Source organism: Chlamydotis macqueenii, chromosome 3, assembly GCF_036417535.1.
Source record: "Chlamydotis macqueenii isolate bChlMac1 chromosome 3, bChlMac1.mat, whole genome shotgun sequence".
NCBI classification, from domain to species: domain Eukaryota; kingdom Metazoa; phylum Chordata; class Aves; order Otidiformes; family Otididae; genus Chlamydotis; species Chlamydotis macqueenii.
The window spans coordinates 68,443,005-68,465,153 of NC_141558.1; the positions used below are offsets into that span (position 1 = coordinate 68,443,005).

Here is a 22,149-nt window from a genome sequence, read left to right on the forward strand (position 1 = left end):
AAACATTGAATTGTGCGCTAATTATCCTCATTTGGCAGAAAGCCTCATCCTCATTTTTGGTCAAGACAGGTCAGTCATCTGTGCTCCTGATGGTAGTGCGCCTTTCTCCTGATTCTCATATAGGGCATTCCAGAAAAGAAGGGTTCTTCACTGAGAAGGAGATACAAAGTGGAGCTAGAACAGAAGCAGACTCCTGTTATTCTGAAATTTCTACTTTCCATCAAAAAAATCAATAGAGTCCTTGTTATATTCTGTTTCTACCTATTACACTGGAAAGTCCTCTGAATGGGTCCACCCAAAGCTGTGTGGAGTCTGGAAGAGGCTGTACATTGACTTCAGACCTAATGAAGCCTTGTGGAAATGTAGGCACTCCTGGGCCCGCTTCCCTAGATTCTGGTGGGTTTTCAGATTTTGCAGATGAATCACAAATTTTATTACACAAGGCCCAGCTGTAGGCAATGCTGGTTCCCTATTTACTCAATATTCAAGCAGAAGGCTACAACAGAATCAGAGTTCTGTATCTTTATAATACATTTCTATTTTTTCATAATTACAGTCAGTAATTACGATCAATATTTACAGTGATTTTCAAAAGTAATTTCAAAAAAATGCAACTAATCCTGATGGAATTTGTCAGATACACAGCACTTGAGAAGGCCAATGCTAATAGCCACAAATTTTCAATGTATTGCTTTTGTTCATCGTTATTGAGACTATGACTGTTCATGCTTTATAACATGCTTTATAACCTACTTCATGTTTTCATATCCTTTCCAAATATTTTCTTTTGAACTAGGTGTTAAATAATCAATTTCTCTAACAATCTGAAAAATTGATGGGACAGGCTAAGTTACACTATCTGAGAGATGCTGGATGTAGTGCCATAGAAAAAGCTGCCTCTTGAAAGTACAGTATTTTCAAGTAGATAAATTTAGAGAAGTATACCTATGCATTATTCTTTGGGAAACAAGCTTAAAATGTAATCTCTTAAATTTTTAGCCATTTTTATTGCAAGGCACCTGCATACAAATAAGCTTTATTTCAGGCTACTTCCCCTCTGCTCGTACTAGTGAATATCTTATGAAATTTCATAAACTATATTTGTGGTATATTATGACCCTCTTTGTTGCCAAATGTGATTTTGACCTATAATTTTGATGAGGAGAAAAACCCTTTAAAAATGCCATTTCTAGTATGCTATTTCTTACTATATTACTTCTAGAATGCCATTTCTGTAACTTTAGGATACTAATCTACTGTTTCATCTGTTTATAATGAAAATATTGTTCTTATATAATTGTCAAGACAAATATTGTTCTCTGTGTGTGGGTAAGGTGTAAATATTCTGGCAGAAGAAAAAAAAATGTAATTGCAGAAATAACCACTATATAGAAACAATAACTTATTTTCATATAAAAAATCAAAGTTTCCGTGAAGCATCAGCAAATATTAAAATTATTCTTGAATTAATAAAAATATCCTGTAAAAACATGATTCCCATTTTTGTATCACTGAATCATAATAATACGCTAAAATAATTAGAATTGATTGGGCTTTTACTGCGAAAAATATGGAGCAGATTCTACTCTCAGCTCAGTAGGCACAGCCTGAGACAATTCATCTGATGATAATAAGCCAGATTCACAGCCTGTGGACGTTGTACAGTTCTACTGATTTCAACCATGTCACGCTGGATTTAAGTCAACTGAATATTTGGCTCAGTATGTGCAGTCAACAGATTACACCAGTAGCGCTGAGAGCAGAATTTGGCCAAAGGAATGATATTGTAAACACAGAAATTAGCAGTGCAATTTAGTGTCGATGCTGGTTGGGGTGGGGGAAGGTCTAGGAAATAAGCATTTGCAGTAGATGAAGACCCGTCTAGTTCTTCAAGAGAGTAGCTCAATGCAATGTGAAATTGGTGAAAATCAGTATGATCTGTATGAAAATTGGTACGATCAGCTGGTGCAGAAAAGGCTAAGAGCTGTTCTGTGCCAGTGCTTACAGCAGCTAGGAGATGGCACTTTGGATCTTGAAAGCCTCCGGTTCCACTGATGCCAACAGAGTTGCTCAGTAGACAATAAGGTACTCCAGGGTGGATGACTGTAAATTTGGGTAAATTCAGACTATGGGTGGCTAAGTCCACAATGACAGAAATATGTAATAAGATTCTATTCTCCTCAAGGTACATAAATTTCACACCAGTGCAATGGTAATGAAATAGATACAATTACTCCTGATTTAAATGACGAAAATTTTGTTCCCTCCAAATTGCAGAATTAAGACATTGATAGTATACATGGCTTTTAAAGAGTTTTCTTTTTTCTTTTTTTTTTTTTTTTTTTTTTTTTTTTTAAAGAGTGGATAGAGTAAGCAAAATGAATAAAAAACAAAGTTAGAATTTGTATCTTCTGGCTTCTTAGTCTCTGCTTAGAAGAACAGGTCGTGCCAAGAAAATGGGAAGCAGGAAAGTCAAGCAGAGTGTTAGTGATATGGAAATATATCAGCCATCACAGAAGAGCACCTTAAAGAAATAATAGTACTCAACGCTAATATAACGTAAAAACCTTGTAAAGTACCGTAAAGAAGCTGAACTAGTTTTTTCTTCTTAGATTGCAAAACTGTTTAAGATATTTTAACTTACCATGAAGAAAAAAACATGTGGGGGAATGAATTTTCATTGCTGTTTGCTAGTGTATAGGGGTTTGGCTGTATACACTGTTTTATTCACAGAGCAGGAATTCAACACTTTCAACCTTATTTAATTCAAAATGTTTTGACAGTTTAATTTACTATCACGTAAAAGTTTAATCAATCAGACATTTAGGGAAAGATGCTCAGCTACTGTAAATCTTTCTGGTGACAGTCATCAAAAAAGACATACCAGTCACTGCTAAGAATAGGCCCATGATATAAGACAAAATATGGTAAACCCTGTGATCAGATGAATTTAATCATCTGATGCTGCCTGTGATGTCATTTTCAGAACTCTCCCTTTGACTCTGACGTCATGAGCAACAGAACTGGCCTTTTAGCAAGTTCATGTCTTGGTTTTAAGTAATCATGTTAAACTAAATATGGCCACCAAAAATTATGTCATTGCAGCATTGGTATTGCACCATACCAACACTACGATAACCAGGACTAGATGAAGGAGCCTGAAGTTATACTACCATTGAAATAAATAACTTTTTTTTTTTCATTAAGTTTGGATGTGTTTATACTTAAAGAAACTAAATTACTATATGCACTTAAAGGAAGAAGGCTCTTCCAGAAAAGCAGCTGTTTCTAATAGCCCAGATATCACCGTACTTCACACTGCATATAAAACATAATATCTTTATCTTGTGAAATTGGATGGTTTTCATTTTCTCAGTGAACTTTATTCGATGTGTTGATCTTCAAGTATTTACTCACAACAAGCATACTGTTTTTCATGGTTTTTTTTTTCTTTTCAGCCTCTTACTTTCCTAAATGCATGAAACAGTATGTACCCTTTGCACTTTCCAAATGAACTAAAATTTCAGGCAGTGAGATTTTAGAAATCTAAATTTAGAGTGTGTGCATGGAAAAGGTGATTTTTAGTATTTTAAGCCAAATAACTTTATCTGATCTGACTTATGAGGATTACAACTGAAAACTGAGAGACTTCAACCCTTAGTAGTCATATTTGTAGGCATTATTATTTTAAAGTGTGAACTTTTCAAATTATTTATTGGAATACTGTCTAGTTATAATGAGACTTTTCAGTGTTTTGTGGCATTAACTTATAAAGGCTTTTCATTACAAAAAGTGACACATTTGACAGGAAATCAGTATGCTTAAGAGATATCACTAAGTCCATTTCTGGGTAACTTGTTTTGTTGACTCCTGGTTTACAATATATCCAAATTAGTTAAGTTCGCATTTCTTAATGATTGCGTAAAAAGGTATTTTCCTGTAGGAAGACTCTATGAGAAATAACCTGTAATAACAGAACTGAGCTTAAATTTGCAATTGCTTCTGAGTGCTCGCTCCCCCGAAAGTGTTGGTGGAGATGACACAAGCTGCAGGAAGAGATCTCCCAAGGAGTCAGACTGCTGTGTTGTCACCCTTCCCTATTTCTTTGTTGGTTTTGCACAGTTCATCTCCTTGACTTCCTTGTTGTTTTTCCTTTGTTATTTTACCTTTCCCATTTTCTTTCCCCTGAAATATCTTTGTACTCTCTACTATTCTTCCCTCAGTCAAAATTGTAATGGATAATAGAGACATACTCCCTCAAAATCACCTGCCTAGTAGAGGAGCTGAGGACTACAGAGACTAACATGAGTGCTGGGACACTGAGCCTGTTTCTTAACTTTAAATTCTGTCCACTTCATTAGCTGAGGCTCAGTTCCTTGTCCCCTCTTGCTTTGTAGATTTTGGAGGAACCAGCTTTCCTGTGCCCTGTATTGATGTTGGATTGGGGATAAAGGCCAAATTATTGCTTGTTGATAGCAGCTTTTGCTTATGCATAATGCCCTTTGATCTAATCCAGGGCAGAACTTATGCCTGAGACTGCTGTGACCTTTGCTATCTGTGTCAGACAGAGAATTGATTGATTTTTTAAAGATGTCCAAGTTTCTGATGCTGACAAATGCTGTGGGAAGTGATCCTACAATTCTGAGTTATTCCACCCAGTTTAAGTGACAGTTTTTCCACACTGGATTCACAGATCTGACCCAATGACCAGAGCAAGTGCCTCAGTAATGAGTGCAGGATCAGCCACACTGCCTGTAGTAACATCTTCACAGCATACTCTAAAACTTAGGTTATCTTGTTTGATCTGTTTAAAGTTGTCTACATCATATATGTGATTAAGGAAAATTCAGAATGGGAAAGTAGAAGCAAATTAACTTAGAATCCCTACCACAAATGACTGATGGCTTTAAAATAGGTAGCTATAAAAGCCTTACAAGACTGATTAATGACTAATAATAATTGAACTTACAAAGAGTTGCAGTAAAACCTGTACAATTTTTTCCACTTTGGAAACAGTATTGTTTTATTTCATATCACATAAATATTGTTAAATAGAGGAAACACTGCTTCCCTGGTGCTTTTGTTTTTCCCTCTGGATTGTAGCAATGGAGCACTTGCATGTTGTGTTTGATGCCTTGCATGATGAAGACATGCAATGGCAAGTTCCAGTCTGCATGCTGCTTAATGAATGTTTTCCTTTTCTCTCCTTCCCTGTTATGTGCTTACAGAAGACAACTATGTGGAAGGTGGGTGCTTTCTACCTTATTTTCCTAAGCTCTTGTTTTTCCCTTCTGTTTAGTGAGTTTTTTCTCTTCTGCTTAATGTTATAAAAGAACACGTATCGTTCAGTACGGTAAGTTGCATTTTTTTCCCCATGAAGGTATACAGTTTTATTAAGTGAGTGTGATTTCTTTTCCATACAGAACACAAGCAAAGCTCCATTTTAATTTTGACCTTATTGATGTAATTCCAGAATATCACCACTGAAAAAATGAGATGTATACTCGTATGACTGATACCACCTTTCAGAGTAATTCAGATTTGCAGAAGAACTGATTTCTTCTCATGTTCTGTATGAAAAACACTACAAGAAACTATTTGTTTCCTTAGTGTGGGGCGTAAATCCTCCTTATAAGAATGTAATGCATGTTAAATACCTATCTTTTAATTGCTTAGGAAAATGGAAAGCACTTCTCTTTAATACTACAAGTTTTGCTTACTGTAATATCCTTTACAGCACAAAGATTTAGGGAAAAAGTTTTTCTGTCTAACTTCCGTCTCACATAATGCACTCTGCCTTTTGGACATTGTGAAAGAAGAAGCAAGTAATTTTAATAATAATGTTGGTATGTAATTAAGTCCCTTTAAAGAAAGTATGGCACAGGGCAGTGGAAATTAAAGCACGATGCCATCTAGCCTGAATATTGGTAAGTAAGTCTGTTAACTGGTAAAACATGTTGCGTGCATTTATGTCATAGTTTTAAGGGTACAGAATATGCTTCACAGATCAATTACTCCTGGGAATAAATACTGTCTTTTTGCTTATAAGCTAAAAGGTACAGGTGCTTTTTTATGTACAAGTGCTTTTAAAAGTCTTTCTAGGCTGAATCTTTGCATACTGGATAAACGATTATCTATTTGAAAAATTAGTTTAACTATCTAAACTGAACTATAAGTCTTTTTTTCCCCCAATACTTTTTAAACCATTTTAAAATCGAGGACTTTGTAAGCTAACTCATATGCAAAGTGACTGCCCTGGCACAGCTCTGACTCAAGGTCCTGTGGTGAGCCACTCTGGGGCCTGAGTTCATTCAAGATTCAAGTCACCATGGGCCACTGCCTGCTTGTTCAGCAGCAATTTTCTAAAAAAGCCTGGAAATATCTGTACTGCATTTCTCTGTGCCACTGTATTCAAGGGCAAAGGGAGGTGCTCAGATTTAGCATATACACGATGCTGTGCAATTTTATTAAAATATATGTTACCAGCAGGAGAAAGAAAATTTAAACCATTCTGATGCTTTAATTGTGTGCACTGTCATGCACACACATATCAATACAATTTTCTTTTCATTGTGAAATTAAAATATATTCAAGAACACTGGGATAGTAATTCTAACTGAAAAAAAAAAGTCTAGAAATAAGCACCTACTCTTATATTTGATCTGTGCATAAAATTCTTACTAGTGTCAACATGAGTCTCAAATGTGAACTAGGATCAATATAACTGAAGACGTTCAATTTAATTTCACATATTTGTTTATGCACAGCAGTACAAGATAAAGCCTAGATAACAGTTAATCCAGACTTTACCTGAATCTCATTCTTAAAACTGCAGTCTTAAATTTATTCCAACATAGGTCTGGATAGTTATGCATACATTAAAGTTACAAAGGATGTATATGTAAAGAACAGAAGCATAGAATGGTATATTCAAAGAACAGTTTGGAAATTGAGCTATAATTTTTCATCTTTGATTTCTGTGATATCTGAGCATCTCTGTAAGTTAGGCTACATAAAAAAAAACGGGATTCATAGAGTTAATTTTGTATATATTGCTGGTATGAAAAGGCTATATTATATTAATTTTACTAAAGTTGTGCTAAGGTTGAACATGTTCACTGCAGGTTTACCATGTTTGAGTTTTGTTTGGCCTGTGCTCTGTATGGAACTCACACCTTAAATTATGAAAAGATTCTATCTTCATATCCGCTTCCACTGTCCTATCCCGTGCCCCTTAACTCTTTCCTCTCAGAGCCAAGTTCAGTATAAAGCTGGAGTCGATCACACATCAGGCATTCCTGCTAAATCTTGAATTCCTGATTCACAAAGAAAAGGCTTTTGTCATTCCTCTTAGGAAGTAATGGTGCACAAATGAATATTCTCAGTGTATGGTACGCCTATACATGGCTAGTTAAGGCTAGAACTTTCCATGACAATCCATTGTGATATTCTCTATTACAAGCAGACTGTAATTTTGAAAATCTAACAGTGATTGCTGTTATGGTAGATTTATCTGTATCATTTTAAACCACTCTGTGGATTGCACAGATACAGTAATAGTAATTCTTCACTCTTCCATAGCCTTCATCCATAGATTGCAAAAATATAAAGAAAGGTAAGTATCATTATGTGCTTTTAGCAAATAAGTGTAAGTAACCTAACTGCTTCACAAATAAAGTAACACACAGAGTCAAACAAAATACAGTGTCTTGAGGACTAGTACTAAGTTTTTTAATTGATAGATGTTTGGTTTGAGCAGTGTATTTTTTTTAAATTCACTTCAATTCCTTTTTTTAGTAAGTGACTCTTAAAATTCAAGTGGTTGCTATGATGTTTTCAAGGGGCACTTTTGCCATTTACTTTTTTTTTTTTTTAAATTATATAGGAATCACGTATTTACAACTGACCAATCTCACATGTCATTTTAGCAAAAATAGTAGCTATCAAGCAGTGGTCATCTCTGAAGGCAAGGTCTTTTGTTTAGGTCCTTATAGCTCTACAGATCGTATTTAAATGCAAGCTAGTAAGAGATTACCTTCTTTGCGTTCCCCTAGGGGACATGACAGCAATTTGCTTCATACCTTATAAGAGGTGAAAGGGCTCAGAAAAAGTAGCCACTGAAAAGTCACAATTTTAGTAAAGAAAAAGATATTGTAACATTCAGTTATTTTCACCTTCCTTCTATCAGATCCAGTTAAGGCCAAGTCAAAAAGTCTGAGATTTCTTACTGTAGCTGCCAACAGAAAAAGTTAAAAGCCAAAAGGCAAGTTAAATAAACACATGAAGAGACAAATACTTCCAGAAGGCCATGCAGCAAGAGATCCAAGCCAGGACGTTCAGCATTGAAAGAATGAAGCTTGACCATGGGTCTTTATACTTTGTGTATTCAGCACGCATTCAGCGTGCCTCTTTTGCAGAACACTTAGAGAGAAAGAATACACATGAAAACATTTTTACTCTTTCACCAGCTTCGAACTGCAGCACAGCTGTGTGATGTTTCCAAGCAATGCTTATGTAGACATCCCTTCAGGATCACACTTGGCTTTTATTTAGATTGCTGTAAGTCCCAGGTAATCCCACCAGCTGCAGGGTGCTATGTTTGGAAACAGAACCTATTGCACAAGAGATGGGGCACATCAGGCCCTTTAGTTTAGCTGCACATCTAAATATGGTGACACTAAAAAGCACTAATTCAGCAAAACCATTGTTAGTCTATTTGGAGCATCACTCAAGATTTGGAACTGATAAGATATGAATTCTTTAAGACTGATTGCAGTTGGGAATATCGTCTTTGAACTCCCTGTAAATACTATGAGTCATTTGTGCACCTAATTTTCTTTGTGGATTAGAAATTATAGGAACTCTCTAGGAAGTCTGCTTTCTAATAAAGAACATGATATTTTATTGCACACCTTCTTTGTGTGAATAAATTTTAATTAATTGCAAATAAGAAAATAATGTATCACTTTTTGTAGTTTTTGGAGAAGAGGAGCACATTTAATACATGAGCAATTAAGAACTTCTAAAATGGATCCTAAAACAGCTGAGTTCAGCAAGAATAAGCCTGTTTCCTAAACCAGACATAAAATGTGGAAAACCTTCATATTTCTAGAAGAATGTTCTCCCTAGATCACATTATTCTCAATGAGAACATAAGTATGATTTTATCATCCTGAATTTAAAAAGCTGAATATTTTTGGTTAAAGAGTAATGAAATTTGGCTCTGGTTGAGTGGTTATCATTATGGACATCTGTTTTGAAATGTCACTAGACCTATACTGGTATGATTGGATTTAATCTCACAATACAAATATAAAGTAGAATCTATTTCTCACAGATTTATGAAGTAGCTTCAGAAGCTGTCACTTAAATTTTCTTTATTGCTGTGTATTTTATATTGCATATGTAATAATTTGTCTTCTCTAGAACAAGTTCATTCCACTGTCACATTTCACACAAACAAGGAGACATCCCTTGCATTATCATTCCAATGTGACAAAGAAATTTTATTTAATTACCTGAAATGCTCATTTTTATGAGGGGAAAAAGATCAGACCCAGCCCATTTTCCAGGTTTACCCTTCTCCAGGTTTTTAACATCATTTCACATGTAGAGGACAGGAAGTCCTCCCAGCAAAGTGTTCAAAGCAATACAATAAAAATACAATAAAGACAGATGGAATATTAAAGGAATTTGTTGGATTTGAAAGCATTTTATTATTTTCTGTCATCCCAACTACTGCACAAAATAAATACACAATAAAACAGCACCCAGTGTTTGAATTGCAGTTCTGTTACTCGTAGCCCAAAGCATTCCAACCAGTGGTTGAAAAATGCTCTTTGATTTCCCTCTGTGATACAGACATCTCATAGGAAACAGATGCCTGTCACAAAACATTTTTGTCACTGTGACAACATCACCTTCCTGTGCTCCCTTGTTCATTGCTGACTGTGCTCTTGTTTCCCTTCAAGGTCTGGCGCACCTGATGATGGGCGACCAAGGTATGGGCTCTGTTCCTTTTCCACTCTGCTTTCATTGTTTCTTCTTGTTCTGTAGCTGCTTTGCATCCATCACTGCAAACGATGGGCAAATGCTTGAAAGCTGTCTTTGGCTGCAAATAAACACGTGGTTTTAGTCACGTCTTTTCTTATTTCATTATTATATTTTTTTTTGTTTGCTCCGTAAGCTTTTGTCCTTCCTGCCTCCTCAGCTCCCCCTCTTGCAATACAGTAACTGAGAAGAGGTGAGAGAAATAAGAAGGTGATTAAGGAAATTTCATGTATTTATTATAAAACGCAATTATGGATGATTCTGTAAAAGATAAACGAAGCACAAGAGTACTCTTCAGATAGCTCCTCAAAGAAGATACTGAGCTTGTCACGTACACGTTGAAGAGTCCATTTACATTAATGCATGGCTGATTGGAAAGCACCTGCTCCTGGCTTCTGGAATGCTGAGACTACAATTTTGCAACCTAATGAAATCAGTGATTTTTTTCCTCCTAACCCATTGTCCATGTTACTTTTGTGTCAGTTTTTCATATCTAAGCATGGATTATTTCTGTGTTTCTCTGCATGTACATGATTGGAAAAAAATAAACTAAATCCCTAATATGACACTGATTGCATCTCCATTTGTCTCCAGACGCTTATCTTATACTTTATCTCTTCATGTTCAGATACTATTGCATTTACGTACTCATGTCTCTTACTGTTGTTTCTCTCCTCTTCTTTATTCTCTTTTTGTCTGGAAATGCTTTCTTCATGGAACCATTTCACCAAATCCATAGGTAAAAGTAAAGGTATTACATGATTTTCTTTATTTTTGAATGCCATCAGTATAGTTAAATGTATGTGTAAGTAATGCAAATAAATGTAAATCTTTTTGCACTGGTAACATAAGGTAGGTATATTTTTAAAGTAAATATGTCATGGATGTCAAGGTAAGAAGTATCCTAAAGTACAGGCTAACCTTTTTTAAAGTTTGTCTCCTGGTTTTGTGAGAGATGGAAGGCTTTGGCAATGATAAAGGAGGCTACAGTTATAGAAAGCATTCAGGATGAAATAACAGCCACATTTTGAGGTATGCATTTTTCTGTTCTCAAAGAATTGTAGTCTAAACCACCAGGCACAGATAAAAACATGATATTGTTCAACAGAGACTCTCTGGAGATAATCTGTCCAGGGCCAGTCCACAGCTTGATGTAAGTTTTAAATCTGAACAGCACTGACTTCAGCAAGTCTCTGCTATCAACTGATCATATTTGCCCTGAGGTTTTCCTTGTATATTAATCTTTGATTTTATCTAAGACAAGAATTGGACAAAGGAATGAGGAAGAATGAACGCCAAAGAGAAGTGTGGGGCTTATTTCAGATTTTTTTACTCTCTTCTGTTTCTTTGTGTAAAGAATTCCAGCCATATTTACTTTATTTCTCCTGGAGGGAACATGTGCAGTATGGTCAAGACCTTTTCTGTATAAATAAACACCAGGTTTTGCTACAAGGATACTTGTTCACAGACATAATGTAAATATATTTTTATGATAATAAGCTAGTCATTAAAAGCCATTAAATCCATGTTACATATGGTGAATAATACAGTTATATTCATCTTAAGCATTTATCAAGATGTGCATACTCTTTGTATAAATCAGAAATCCAATCTGCATGGTCATACTTTGCTAACTAGTTAAATTAGAAATAACCTTTCAGGTTCTTTGGTGTCTTGGCTGATTTAGTGCTTCCACACCTAGAAAGTTCATATGATGTGAAGACTGTAATTACAAACCTGTCGTGTCTCAATCTTCTTTATATCAGATTCTCTGGATAGAATGTGTATCTGGTTGTAGGTGGTATACCATTTAAAGGGTTATGTGTGTTCTGGAGCTGTAAATCTTCTTGCTTAGGAAAAGTTTTAAGCAAGTAGAATGAAAAACGGTCTACTGATTTCTTTTTTTTTATAGGATTGTTTTGTTTGTTGGATGGCTGATCCTTGTTGTGTTTTTCTTAACAGTGCCTTGTATGTATGACTTCCTTATTACTTTTTATTACTATCTTATTCCTTAATGGTAGATGTCTTGGATGGAGTTACGTTAAAATTAAATTTTATAGCAACGGAACTGTGACATTATAGATAATTTTTATTAATATCAGGGAATTATTTTTTTAGATTATTCTATACATAGAATACATGGTGTAGTATGTACAACACTGAAGGGGTTTTTTGTATAGAAGGATGAAAACATAAATATTACAAATATATATTATGATTAGTAGTTGTTCTGGAAAGCAGATTTTAGCAAAACAAAAATTTTGCAAGTATTGCACAGTAGTTAGACATTTATGTTTTTATTTTAAAAGGTTTAGCAATTTTACTCACAAAAAAATGACCTTGCATATACTAGCTACATTTAGTGTTTTATTATGTGCCATGAGACATAAACACTAGTCAGCAGTCCTCTAATTGTTTGACTACATTTTTCTTTTAACTTTTTTTTTTTGTTGTTAGATTTACCCAGTTTATATGGGCATACTGATTAATATGTTTTGATAATCACAATACTTCTTATGCAAATATAATCGTGTATATTTGTTCAAATGGATGGAAAGGGTTTGTATTGTATACAAATTCCAGTAGCTTGTAACAGAAAATATCCCTCAATATTGAATCGTATCTTCAGCCAGGGGAAATGACCTCATTTTATTGACTATCCTGAAACTACACCAATATCAGCTATTGAAACATGCGACCTTGAAATAGTTGTGATAACACATTTGTAACGCATGACAATGTAACAAAGTAGGAGAGTGATGGAAAGGAACAAAGGGACAAAAAAGGAGCTCAGCATTGAATTCATTTGCACCTATTTCAAGCTTTCATTATAAATTCAGTTCCTTTAGAGGTGGGTAAATCAGTAACAAAAGTGATTATAAAATTCTGAGTGATTATACAATGAATTAATCTTATTTTTGAAATATAAACAATAAAAAACTTTTAAGAAGCTTTACTATGCATTTGTCATGAAGAGTATAAATGGCTGCTGAAGCCACATCTTCTTGAATTGTGTAGATATTCTTTGGGGTACTGGAAAAGGAAAAAAAAAAAAAAAACAACACAATAGACCTTCAAAATTAGGACAGGATGTTGACAGGGCAGGGACCTGCTGTTGACAGAGGAAGGAGGCATGAGGCAGCCTTTCCAAGCGGGTAAACAATACAAAATCCAGTATGATCTCACTGGATGCCCTTGCTTTTTGTACTTTAGTTGTAAATATAAATTGGGATGCTCTGGATAATTTCCCCACAAAGTTTTTATTGAAGCTTTATCAACATTAACAAAGCTATTACTATCCCTTAGAGAAAGGCAGGAACAAAGCTTAGGAAATGTCACAGTGCTAAGACATCTGTCAGTAGTCGAGGTCATAATTTGATCTATATACAAAACCAGCTGACATAAAGGATGATATAATATAAAGCCAAGAGCCTATATAGCAGTTTGTCTTACAACTTTAGAGCCAAAACTTGTTTCCTGATCCATTGCTCCTTGTAGATGCTAATTCTAATTCTAGGAAGAGCTGCAAGCTTTTAGGTGTACTGGCATTCATTTATTTTCTAATAAGCATCATATATGTTCAGAAATACTTAGGAATTCCTTTTTTTTTCCCTCTGGAAATCACCTACCTGTATACAACTTTAGCAATAGAGTTGTCACAGCTATGGTAGTGAAAAGACATAGGCAAGGTAAGGTTTGTAAATGAGGTTCACATTTTTATTAACCACTTAAATACGCTACTCAGAGCAATTGCTTGAATTTGAAGCAAACACGGAAAAGCATTTTTTTGACCAAACAAATTTCAGCTGCTTTCTCCAACTATTGTAGGTGGTCTAATAAAACTACCGTTTCCACCTATAGACCTTACTTGATCAAAATTTAGTACCTCTCGGATTTGCCATGCAGAATTATTTTGAGATGAATAGTAATACAACTAAGAGTACATGGCAACTAATGTAAAACACTCAATTTCTTTATTTTTTCCCAAGAAATTGCTCTCCTTTGAATTTTTTTTTTAATGAGCAATGAAAGTTATTTATAATTCAGTTGCTATAACATACTGACATGTATTACTTCCTTTTTATATTGCAGCTCTCTTAAGCCTGTACTTATTTTACCTATAGTTTATTTCTATGTAAGTAACCTACTTTTGACTACATATATTACTCATTCTATACCTAAACACTATGTTCATGCTCCTGTTCTATTACTTTAGCGATTATGTGCAGCTTTAAATCCTATATGAGTCACTCAAGTCCATAACAAACTATTAAGTGATATCTAGCTGAGCAATAAGTGTTTCTACCAAAAGGATCGATAGTGCAACTGCAATTTATTGTATTAGATTACAGGCTTTTGATGTGCTGGTCTTTGGTCTACTGTGTATAAATGCTGAAGAAAGACTTCAAAACATCTATTTGTATATTTGTCAACTTCCTTGTCAAAAGAGGCCAGTTTTGTATTGCACAAGCTATCATACAATAGCTGTAAAACCGAAGTGGCACCGCTAATTTATTAATTATCAATCACACAATTCAGTTGACAACTGGAAAAATAGGGCACTGAAAAATAAAAATAATTTAAATAAATCTTTAAACAATCATGATAATTAAAATGGTATGTTATAGCTAAGTAATTATGTAGTGCTTGTGTCATGCAACACAAATATTTCCAGTAACCTCCCGTAACGTCAAATTATGTGGCATTCAGTCATTAACCTCAGTGTGATCACAAGTTCATCTTATTGTGATGAGTTTCATTTTAACTCCATTTTCAATGACCTAAAATAGTTCTAGCCTCTTACACTCTCTGATCCTCCTGGAATTGTTGAAAAGCCTGTCCTCATCTGGTTTTGTGTGTGCTGCTTCAAAGTAGGTCTGAAAGCCATACATCCTCCAGCCTCCCTCAACCTGAGCCACCAGTAGTCCAGAAGCCATGTAAATGCTTTGCTACAGCACTGAGCTCATTGCTCTGTTGACATGGATTCAGTTACATGCCTTCTGAACTGCAGCTGGCTTTTGCCTGTCAAGCATAAAACATGGATGGAGGGCTTTCTTAACTCTCTGTGCTTGTTCACATAGTTATATATCCTGGGTGATAGCAGCTTATCTGAACGACTCACTGCTAGAATTGAACTGAGTTAATTTAGGAGTTTTACACAGAATGGGGTTGACAAATTTGGGTAACTGAAATAATTTCTAAGTGACATTACAGCAGAAGAATACATAACCTGCATTTCCCTACTTGATCTCATAGTTGCTTCTACTGATAAAAAAGAACAAATTAAGAATGTTTAAAAATTTACCCTTCATCTAACAGGTCCCAAACATTCTGACAGTCTTATATAATTTACAAAATTATCAGCATAAGAATTTAAAAAATATTCTATATAAAATTTACTTGATTTTTTAAATTACAATTACCTTTTCAAAGAAATTAAGGGGCTTGAAATATAAATCTCTTTAAAGTGCAATAACTACACATTGTATCTGTTCTATGATGACTTTGTTTTCCTGAAGACCCTCATAAATAGAGTTAAATAGGGGCTGATGTTCACCAAAAATATTGCAATTAATTTCTTCTATGTAATCCATGCACCTATGCCTACAGATATATGTTCCAATAAATATTTGTACTATCTTTACATTTTTATGGTTAATCTGTTCGAATTTTTGTTCAATATCATAATGAACTATACATTAAATGTTTTCATCAGAAGGTTGGTATCTTTATGTATGTAAAAGTTGTGGTGCATTCAAGCAAATATTTTACTTGCACTTCAGTGGGTGAGAGCTAGCAAGCCTAGAATATGGCATTTGGAGCTACAGATTCGTCTTCATGTTGAAATACAATCAGTTAATGTTCTCTAAGGAGAAAAATGCAACAGAACATGACTGTTGAAGAAGTTTTCTGTCTGAAATACATGGCTCAGAAGAAATTCATCAACATCAGGACCAGAAATGCAAAATCTGTCTTGAGACACATATGCTCAAAAATTATATCTAAGATAGCCGATTCCTGATCAACATTATGAAAAGAAAGTGTAAGAACCTGCCATAAATACCAACAAAACTATAATAAGAAAGGGGAACACATTTATTTTATTTTTTTTTTTCTGACATAAGTCACCACATGATAATGTCCAATTCATGCCATGAGTTCTAGCATCTTTCCACCACCAAAATAAAACATTTACCATATACTGAATCATTCTGATGCCACTCAAAATGATCATGTATCATATATACATATGTATATATGTCATAGGTCTCCTGTGGATTCAAAGGAAACAAAATGAAAGTTGAACTAAGAGGGATTTTATGTAAAAAAAAAATAGATATTTGCAAAAGTGCAGATTTCTGCTGGGTCTAAAAAGCATTGTAGTATAAGATTGTACATTTTTAAGATTTTGGCTTCCTCAACACTAGACTCCACTTCTAAGCCTAGATCTCTCCAGAAGATGAATGTGTTGACAGAAAGCCTTTCAAAATAATAGTAAACCTCTTTCAAGATGAAGGATATATATTTCAGGCCAAAAAGTCGGTGAGCATTTATTGAGGATGGGAAACAGTAAAGCTATCACTCTGAAGAGGTAAGCAATGAAGAAATAGGAAAACTAGACATTTCTTCCTGGAAGCAAACATTTCTTTTTATGCATATATAAATACACATAGCAAATGAGAATTAAAAGCTGCAGCGATCTGTATGTTTTTTGCACAATAAAATTCCATGAGAGTTTCACACAAATTTCATCGGCATTTCCAATGAAAGAGATTTCAGAGAGGTGTATTCCTTAGATATCCTGTAGAATATTGTGTAACCTTCTTGTTTACATCTTTTTTTTCAGTATCTGTTGACATTACTGAGCCAAATGCATTGTTAGAGTGGCACTAAGGATTACAGTTTTACTCTAGGGTTGCACTACTGCTAAGATTTTCCTACCATAAAATCCAGTCCTTTAAATCTACAAGGGCAGCTAAACTAATCAGCCCAACAGACTCTAATTTCTATTATTTCAGTGAAAACCAAAAGTAATTGGAGATTATTGTACATCTTACTTATAGCAGAATTCTCAACTGACTTTAACATTAATCCAATCAGAATCACGCTCAGTGGAGTTTTCTCTTCAGAGCTCTAAGGAGGAGTATTTTCAAATATCTCTAACATTTGTCTACATGCAAGCATACTAAATTCAGGAGTAAAATTTATCAAAATTTCTAAAGAAACTAAATTTAATGAAAGTGAAGAATTCATAAGAAAACCACCCTAAAACTGTACCGATATAACTGAAAATGTGGTCTGTACTTTCTAAACGCACATCATAATGGTATTTTCCTACCAAAAATGACTCTGCACAAAAGAATTGAAAAAGATATTTAAATAGTCTGGTCAGAATCGATTGTTCTTGTAGAAGTAAGAATGCTGCATACAAAATTTTTAACCTACTATTTTACTGTAATTTACTATGGCTGTAATAATATGACAAGCTACTTAGAAACAACAAAAAAAAAAAGAATTATCCAGTCTCCTTTATTTTTTTTAATTAAACAATATAATTTGCACTGATACTAGTAATATGTCTCTTTGCTGATATGTAAAACTTTCTATAACCCTATCATTCTTAATTGCTTGAAAGTAGCTTTCTATCTTGACTTCAGGGACCACTCAGAGCAATTAAGTTTCACAAGTACAGTGAAACCGTTCAATGAACTGGGAAATTCAGGAGCAGAAAGGAGAAGACTTTCATAGCAACTGAGTATGGACCATGGACTTTGCTGTGAAATTTCACCTTCAACATTCTTTTAATGGTTTTCATACATACCAATCCGTTATCCAAATATGTTTTTTCCAGACTTGGGAGGAAAGTGATTGAATCTCTTTATTGTCTTTACATTTTTTACAATGAGGGTGGTGAAACACTGGAACAGGTTGCCCAGAGAGGTGGTAGATGCCCCATCCCCGGAAACATTCAAGACCGGGTTGGCTGTGACTCTGAGCAACCTGATCTAGTTGGAGATGTCCCTGCTCCTTGCAGGGGGGTTGGACTAGATGACCTTTGAAGGTCCCTTCCAACCCTAACTATTCTATGATTCTATGATTTACTCTAGTGAAAGAAGTAATTTTTTCCCCACTTACATGAGCTATATTTTGGGGTTGTTCTGTCGGCACCCACTTACACTATTTTTCTGGTCAGCACACCATTTAATTTAAAGGCTGTTTTTGTAACTTGCTAGTGTGACTTAGAGATTCTGATACATCTTATTGCCCACTTAAAGTAGACATTTGTTCCTTAAAGAAGGGAAACATCTGGATTGATTCACTGGCACCTTCTCCGGAGCTGTATAGAAGCAGCCTTGGATAAAAAGAGGCTACCTGAGAAACTGGTAGACCACACCTGACACTGTTGGCATCATAGCATTGACTTGAGTAGCCTCTTTATATTAGAGTGGGAGGAAATAAAAGCAACGGAGTCTAATCCCTTTAATTTGCCTTTGCATATTCTTCAGAGACAGGGGAGCCTGTCTGAAAAGCAATATTCAGCAGTAAGTGAGTATAAGTCTGTACGTTTTTCACTGGAGTTACCCTTAGCCAGTAGGTCTGCCCTACATTTCATATCATAAGCCATTGTTATCCTATTTTCAGAAGAAGTATCCACCTAAAGGAAAGGAGGCTAAATATCTTCTTATGACCATTAATATTCTGCTTATGAAGCATAACTGTTAGCTGAAAACCCTAAGAGATTGATTCCTGATGCCTGCTACATTGCCCACTCCCATGCAACACTAACATCTCTCTAGGATTAAAAATTAGAAGTAATTTACCTGATTTCCCATTTCATTGAACCTGAATGTCTTTATAAGGAAGAACTATATCAAAAAGGTGCCAGATAAGTGCTTTCCATCTCAGAAAAAGGGCATCAGAGACATTTTGCTGATAACATGAGCTGGTCCTTTGATTTTCTCAGTTAATGGCTCTGTTCAACTTGGTCTTACAAGGTACTGTGCTTAGTATTTGCACAAGTCCGTAAGAAATCTTGAAAAAAAAAACATCAAGCTCAATTACAGGCAAATAACTACTGAAAACTATATTTCCATGCATATGAGATACTTAATTTTGTGATTTTACTATTTTACCTGTGTGAAACAAAGCGTAAATTAGCTTTAGAGGCAAATGCCTCTTTGCCAATGTTGTTTTCACTATGAATGGATGTGTCATTTAAATGGATATTTGATATTATTTGTATTAACTGCAACTACTGACTAGTTGTTACGTAGTTTTCAGTTTTAGAAGAGTTATTTGGGTGTTATTATATTGAACTGTAACACTGGCGTATGTTTACATCATCAGAAAGATGATGTGAGAGTTAAAAAATTCTGATTCTGTTTCAATTTAATCTTCATATACCTGAACACCCCAGATCTTTGTGGTACAAGTACCGGACTGATGCTCTCATTTAACTTGAATACTTGTGCAATTGATAAATTTTGCATGTATACCTCAAAGTGCTTACATCATTATGAACCTTCAAACACATGTAAATAGATCTGTGTCTGTGTCAATCATGAACTGTTTTTTTTTGTGTGTGTCCTTAGCAGACTTCTCAGCCCTATAGTTCTCTACAATAAATTATTCAAATAAGGATACTGGCCAAACTGCAACTGTATTATAAGGTTTGGAAGAAAATTTAGACTTCAGAAAAGAATCATATAAAAGTATCTAAGTGCAAGATTGGAGCAACAAAGGTAAACTTGGAAATTGGTAATTTTATATGATTCTTGTACTGCATCTTTATCTATCTGTGTAGATTTAGTATGTTCATAAATATTCATACATCCTATATTAGACAGAGGGAAAGATCTGTGGCAAATCTATATTCTGAACATTACATAAAGCCACTAGAGTCCTACTATTAGTCTACTGCTATGTACCTCCTCAGAGCAAAGAAGAGAGCTGTTTAGACTGCTGTGAAGAGGATATATTCCTGTATTCCTATTGAAAATATTGAGAAGCACTGAATACATGGAGTAAAACACAGTAGGTCATTCACAATTCTAAAGGACAAACTCCTCAACAATTTTTTTATAGCATATATACATTTCACATACATACCTGTAGCTGCATTCAGGACATAGGCGCATACATGGATAAATAATGCCCTGAAACCATTCAGTTCTGCTATACTTCCTGAGTTTACCTCTCAGAAATGCCACTATCTCAAGTCTTCTACAATGACGAATATGTAATAAAAATGACTGCCGTGTCTGCGTCCATAAATCGCTATTGTGTGTCATTTATTCTCTCTTCCAGGAAAACACATGTAATTTGGTATTTATTCATTGTTCTAAAATAGATGAGAGAGTTATGCCTTGCATTGTCCCTGAAATAGATAATCTTGTTAAAGAAACAGGTTTTTGAAAGTTCTGTGTGTATTGAGCTTATACAAAAGTTTGATTAGTATTTTCCTTTTCAGAATACCTAGAAGATCTGTATATCAGCCCTATAGCTTTTAATAAGTACATATAACTCAGAAATGTACATATATCTAGGTCATGCTAATTACCCACCTTGGGAGGCAAGAATGTGCCTATACTTCTCTACCTAGTTGGCATACTCTTGAGACCCAAGTCAGAAGAGCAGGCATCAGAAAGTCTAAAAATACATTTCCTAGGTTCTTAGCTGTTAAACTGCTCAAAGAGGAGGTCTCTCATGTACTAGCTGACAGCCTGTAATTTCTATTATGCAGGAAATAAGACTAGACAATAAAAACCAGTGCTTCTGGCCTTGAAGCTTATGATTCACACGTAATAGAGAAATTACAGTGGGAACATGTAAGAAAATTGTCAGGCTATAGAAACAGCCACCTCAGTTTTATTTCACTAGGAATAATTTTATCATATTTCTTGTGTAGATGGAATTATGCATCAATGAGTCCCTCAAAACACTGAGTCAGGCTCTAACATTCTTTATGGGAAAACCATTCAAAGCATTCCCTTAAGTGAGAAGGTAACATGAAAACTGAAACATCTTCATGGAAGAGCCTCAAATGTATATGGAAGTGTGAATCAAAAGGAGATTAATCTTTCTCAAAATTCAACATTTTGGTGTGATAATTTATTTTAAATACTTTAAATTGAGTACTCCAGTTAAACAATCTCATTTTCAGGAATGTTATGCCATTCAGTATTTTAATTTTATGCAGACTCTCATAACACATTTACAACAGGGTATGAGGGTCTTCCAGTTATATGGTAAGAAATTAGGTTACTGTGTGATACAGTGATTGCTACACCAGATAAACCTGGACAAAACATTTTTGTGGATTATTCGTGCAGCAAAACTGGAGCTGTTCAGTTTTGCTCTTTGATACAGGGAAAAATGCTTATTCAAAGATGACAAATTCAATGAGGAATAGAAATAGTGAACTAATCAAGAAAATTTTATAAACCAGAGGCTAAAGCAGTCCCGTAAGAGTGCTCTGAATTAGGCAGAAGAAAGATTCGAACTCTGAAGACCCAGTTTTAATTTAAAGATTGAACCCAGTGTTCTAATATTTAGTTTCTCTTTGAACCTCACCATTCAAATATACATTCCCTATGAGTTAAGTAGTCTTCCTTTGTTGCAATATGCTTGCACAAAAGGAAAGGATAGAATCATAGGCTACTTCAGTGAAGGACTTATTATTCTACATCAGAATTATCTTTATTCATGAAGACTTCAAATCCTTTCTTAATCTTCAGTTTTACTGTAGCCAGGAAAAGATCCTATTATTTGCTAAAATTCAAGAAGACAAATGAGAGTTTGTAGTTTCTTCCCAAATATATGTAAAAATTGAGGAGTTACTTAATTCAATGAAGTTAGAATATTTCTAGTTTTAAAAAATTCCAAACTTTTCCTTGACAATACATGACTATCAAAGAGAAGGAGGAAAGCCAATGCTGATGTGTATCTTCTACTCTTCATTACTGATGTTCACTTTCACACCTTTTAGACAAACAGACATTGTGTTATTAACATCCTCTTATTGATTGATAATTTGTTAATACAATATGTGAAATACATGTACAAACAGCTGAATATGTAGCACTGTAGAGAATAAAA

The 22,149-nt window shown here is 34.7% G+C and overlaps 1 protein-coding gene across 18 annotated transcripts in view; it reads left to right on the forward strand.

Annotated features, from left to right (window-relative positions):
* The window catches only part of NRXN1 (neurexin 1), a 747,071-nt gene that overhangs the window by 72,524 nt on the left and 652,398 nt on the right, over positions 1-22,149 (forward strand). For 10 of the 18 annotated variants that reach the window (XM_086743374.1, XM_086743376.1, XM_086743383.1 and 7 more), the window contains exons 3-4: positions 5,229-5,246; positions 9,972-10,001. The exons of 6 other annotated variants lie outside the window; for them this stretch is intronic. In XM_086743374.1, coding sequence (XP_086599500.1) covers positions 5,229-5,246; positions 9,972-10,001 — 48 coding nt within the window. The remainder of the gene's footprint in view (positions 1-5,228; positions 5,247-9,971; positions 10,002-22,149) is intronic. 2 more of the 18 variants (XM_086743377.1, XM_086743389.1) reach the window with 1 other exon arrangement.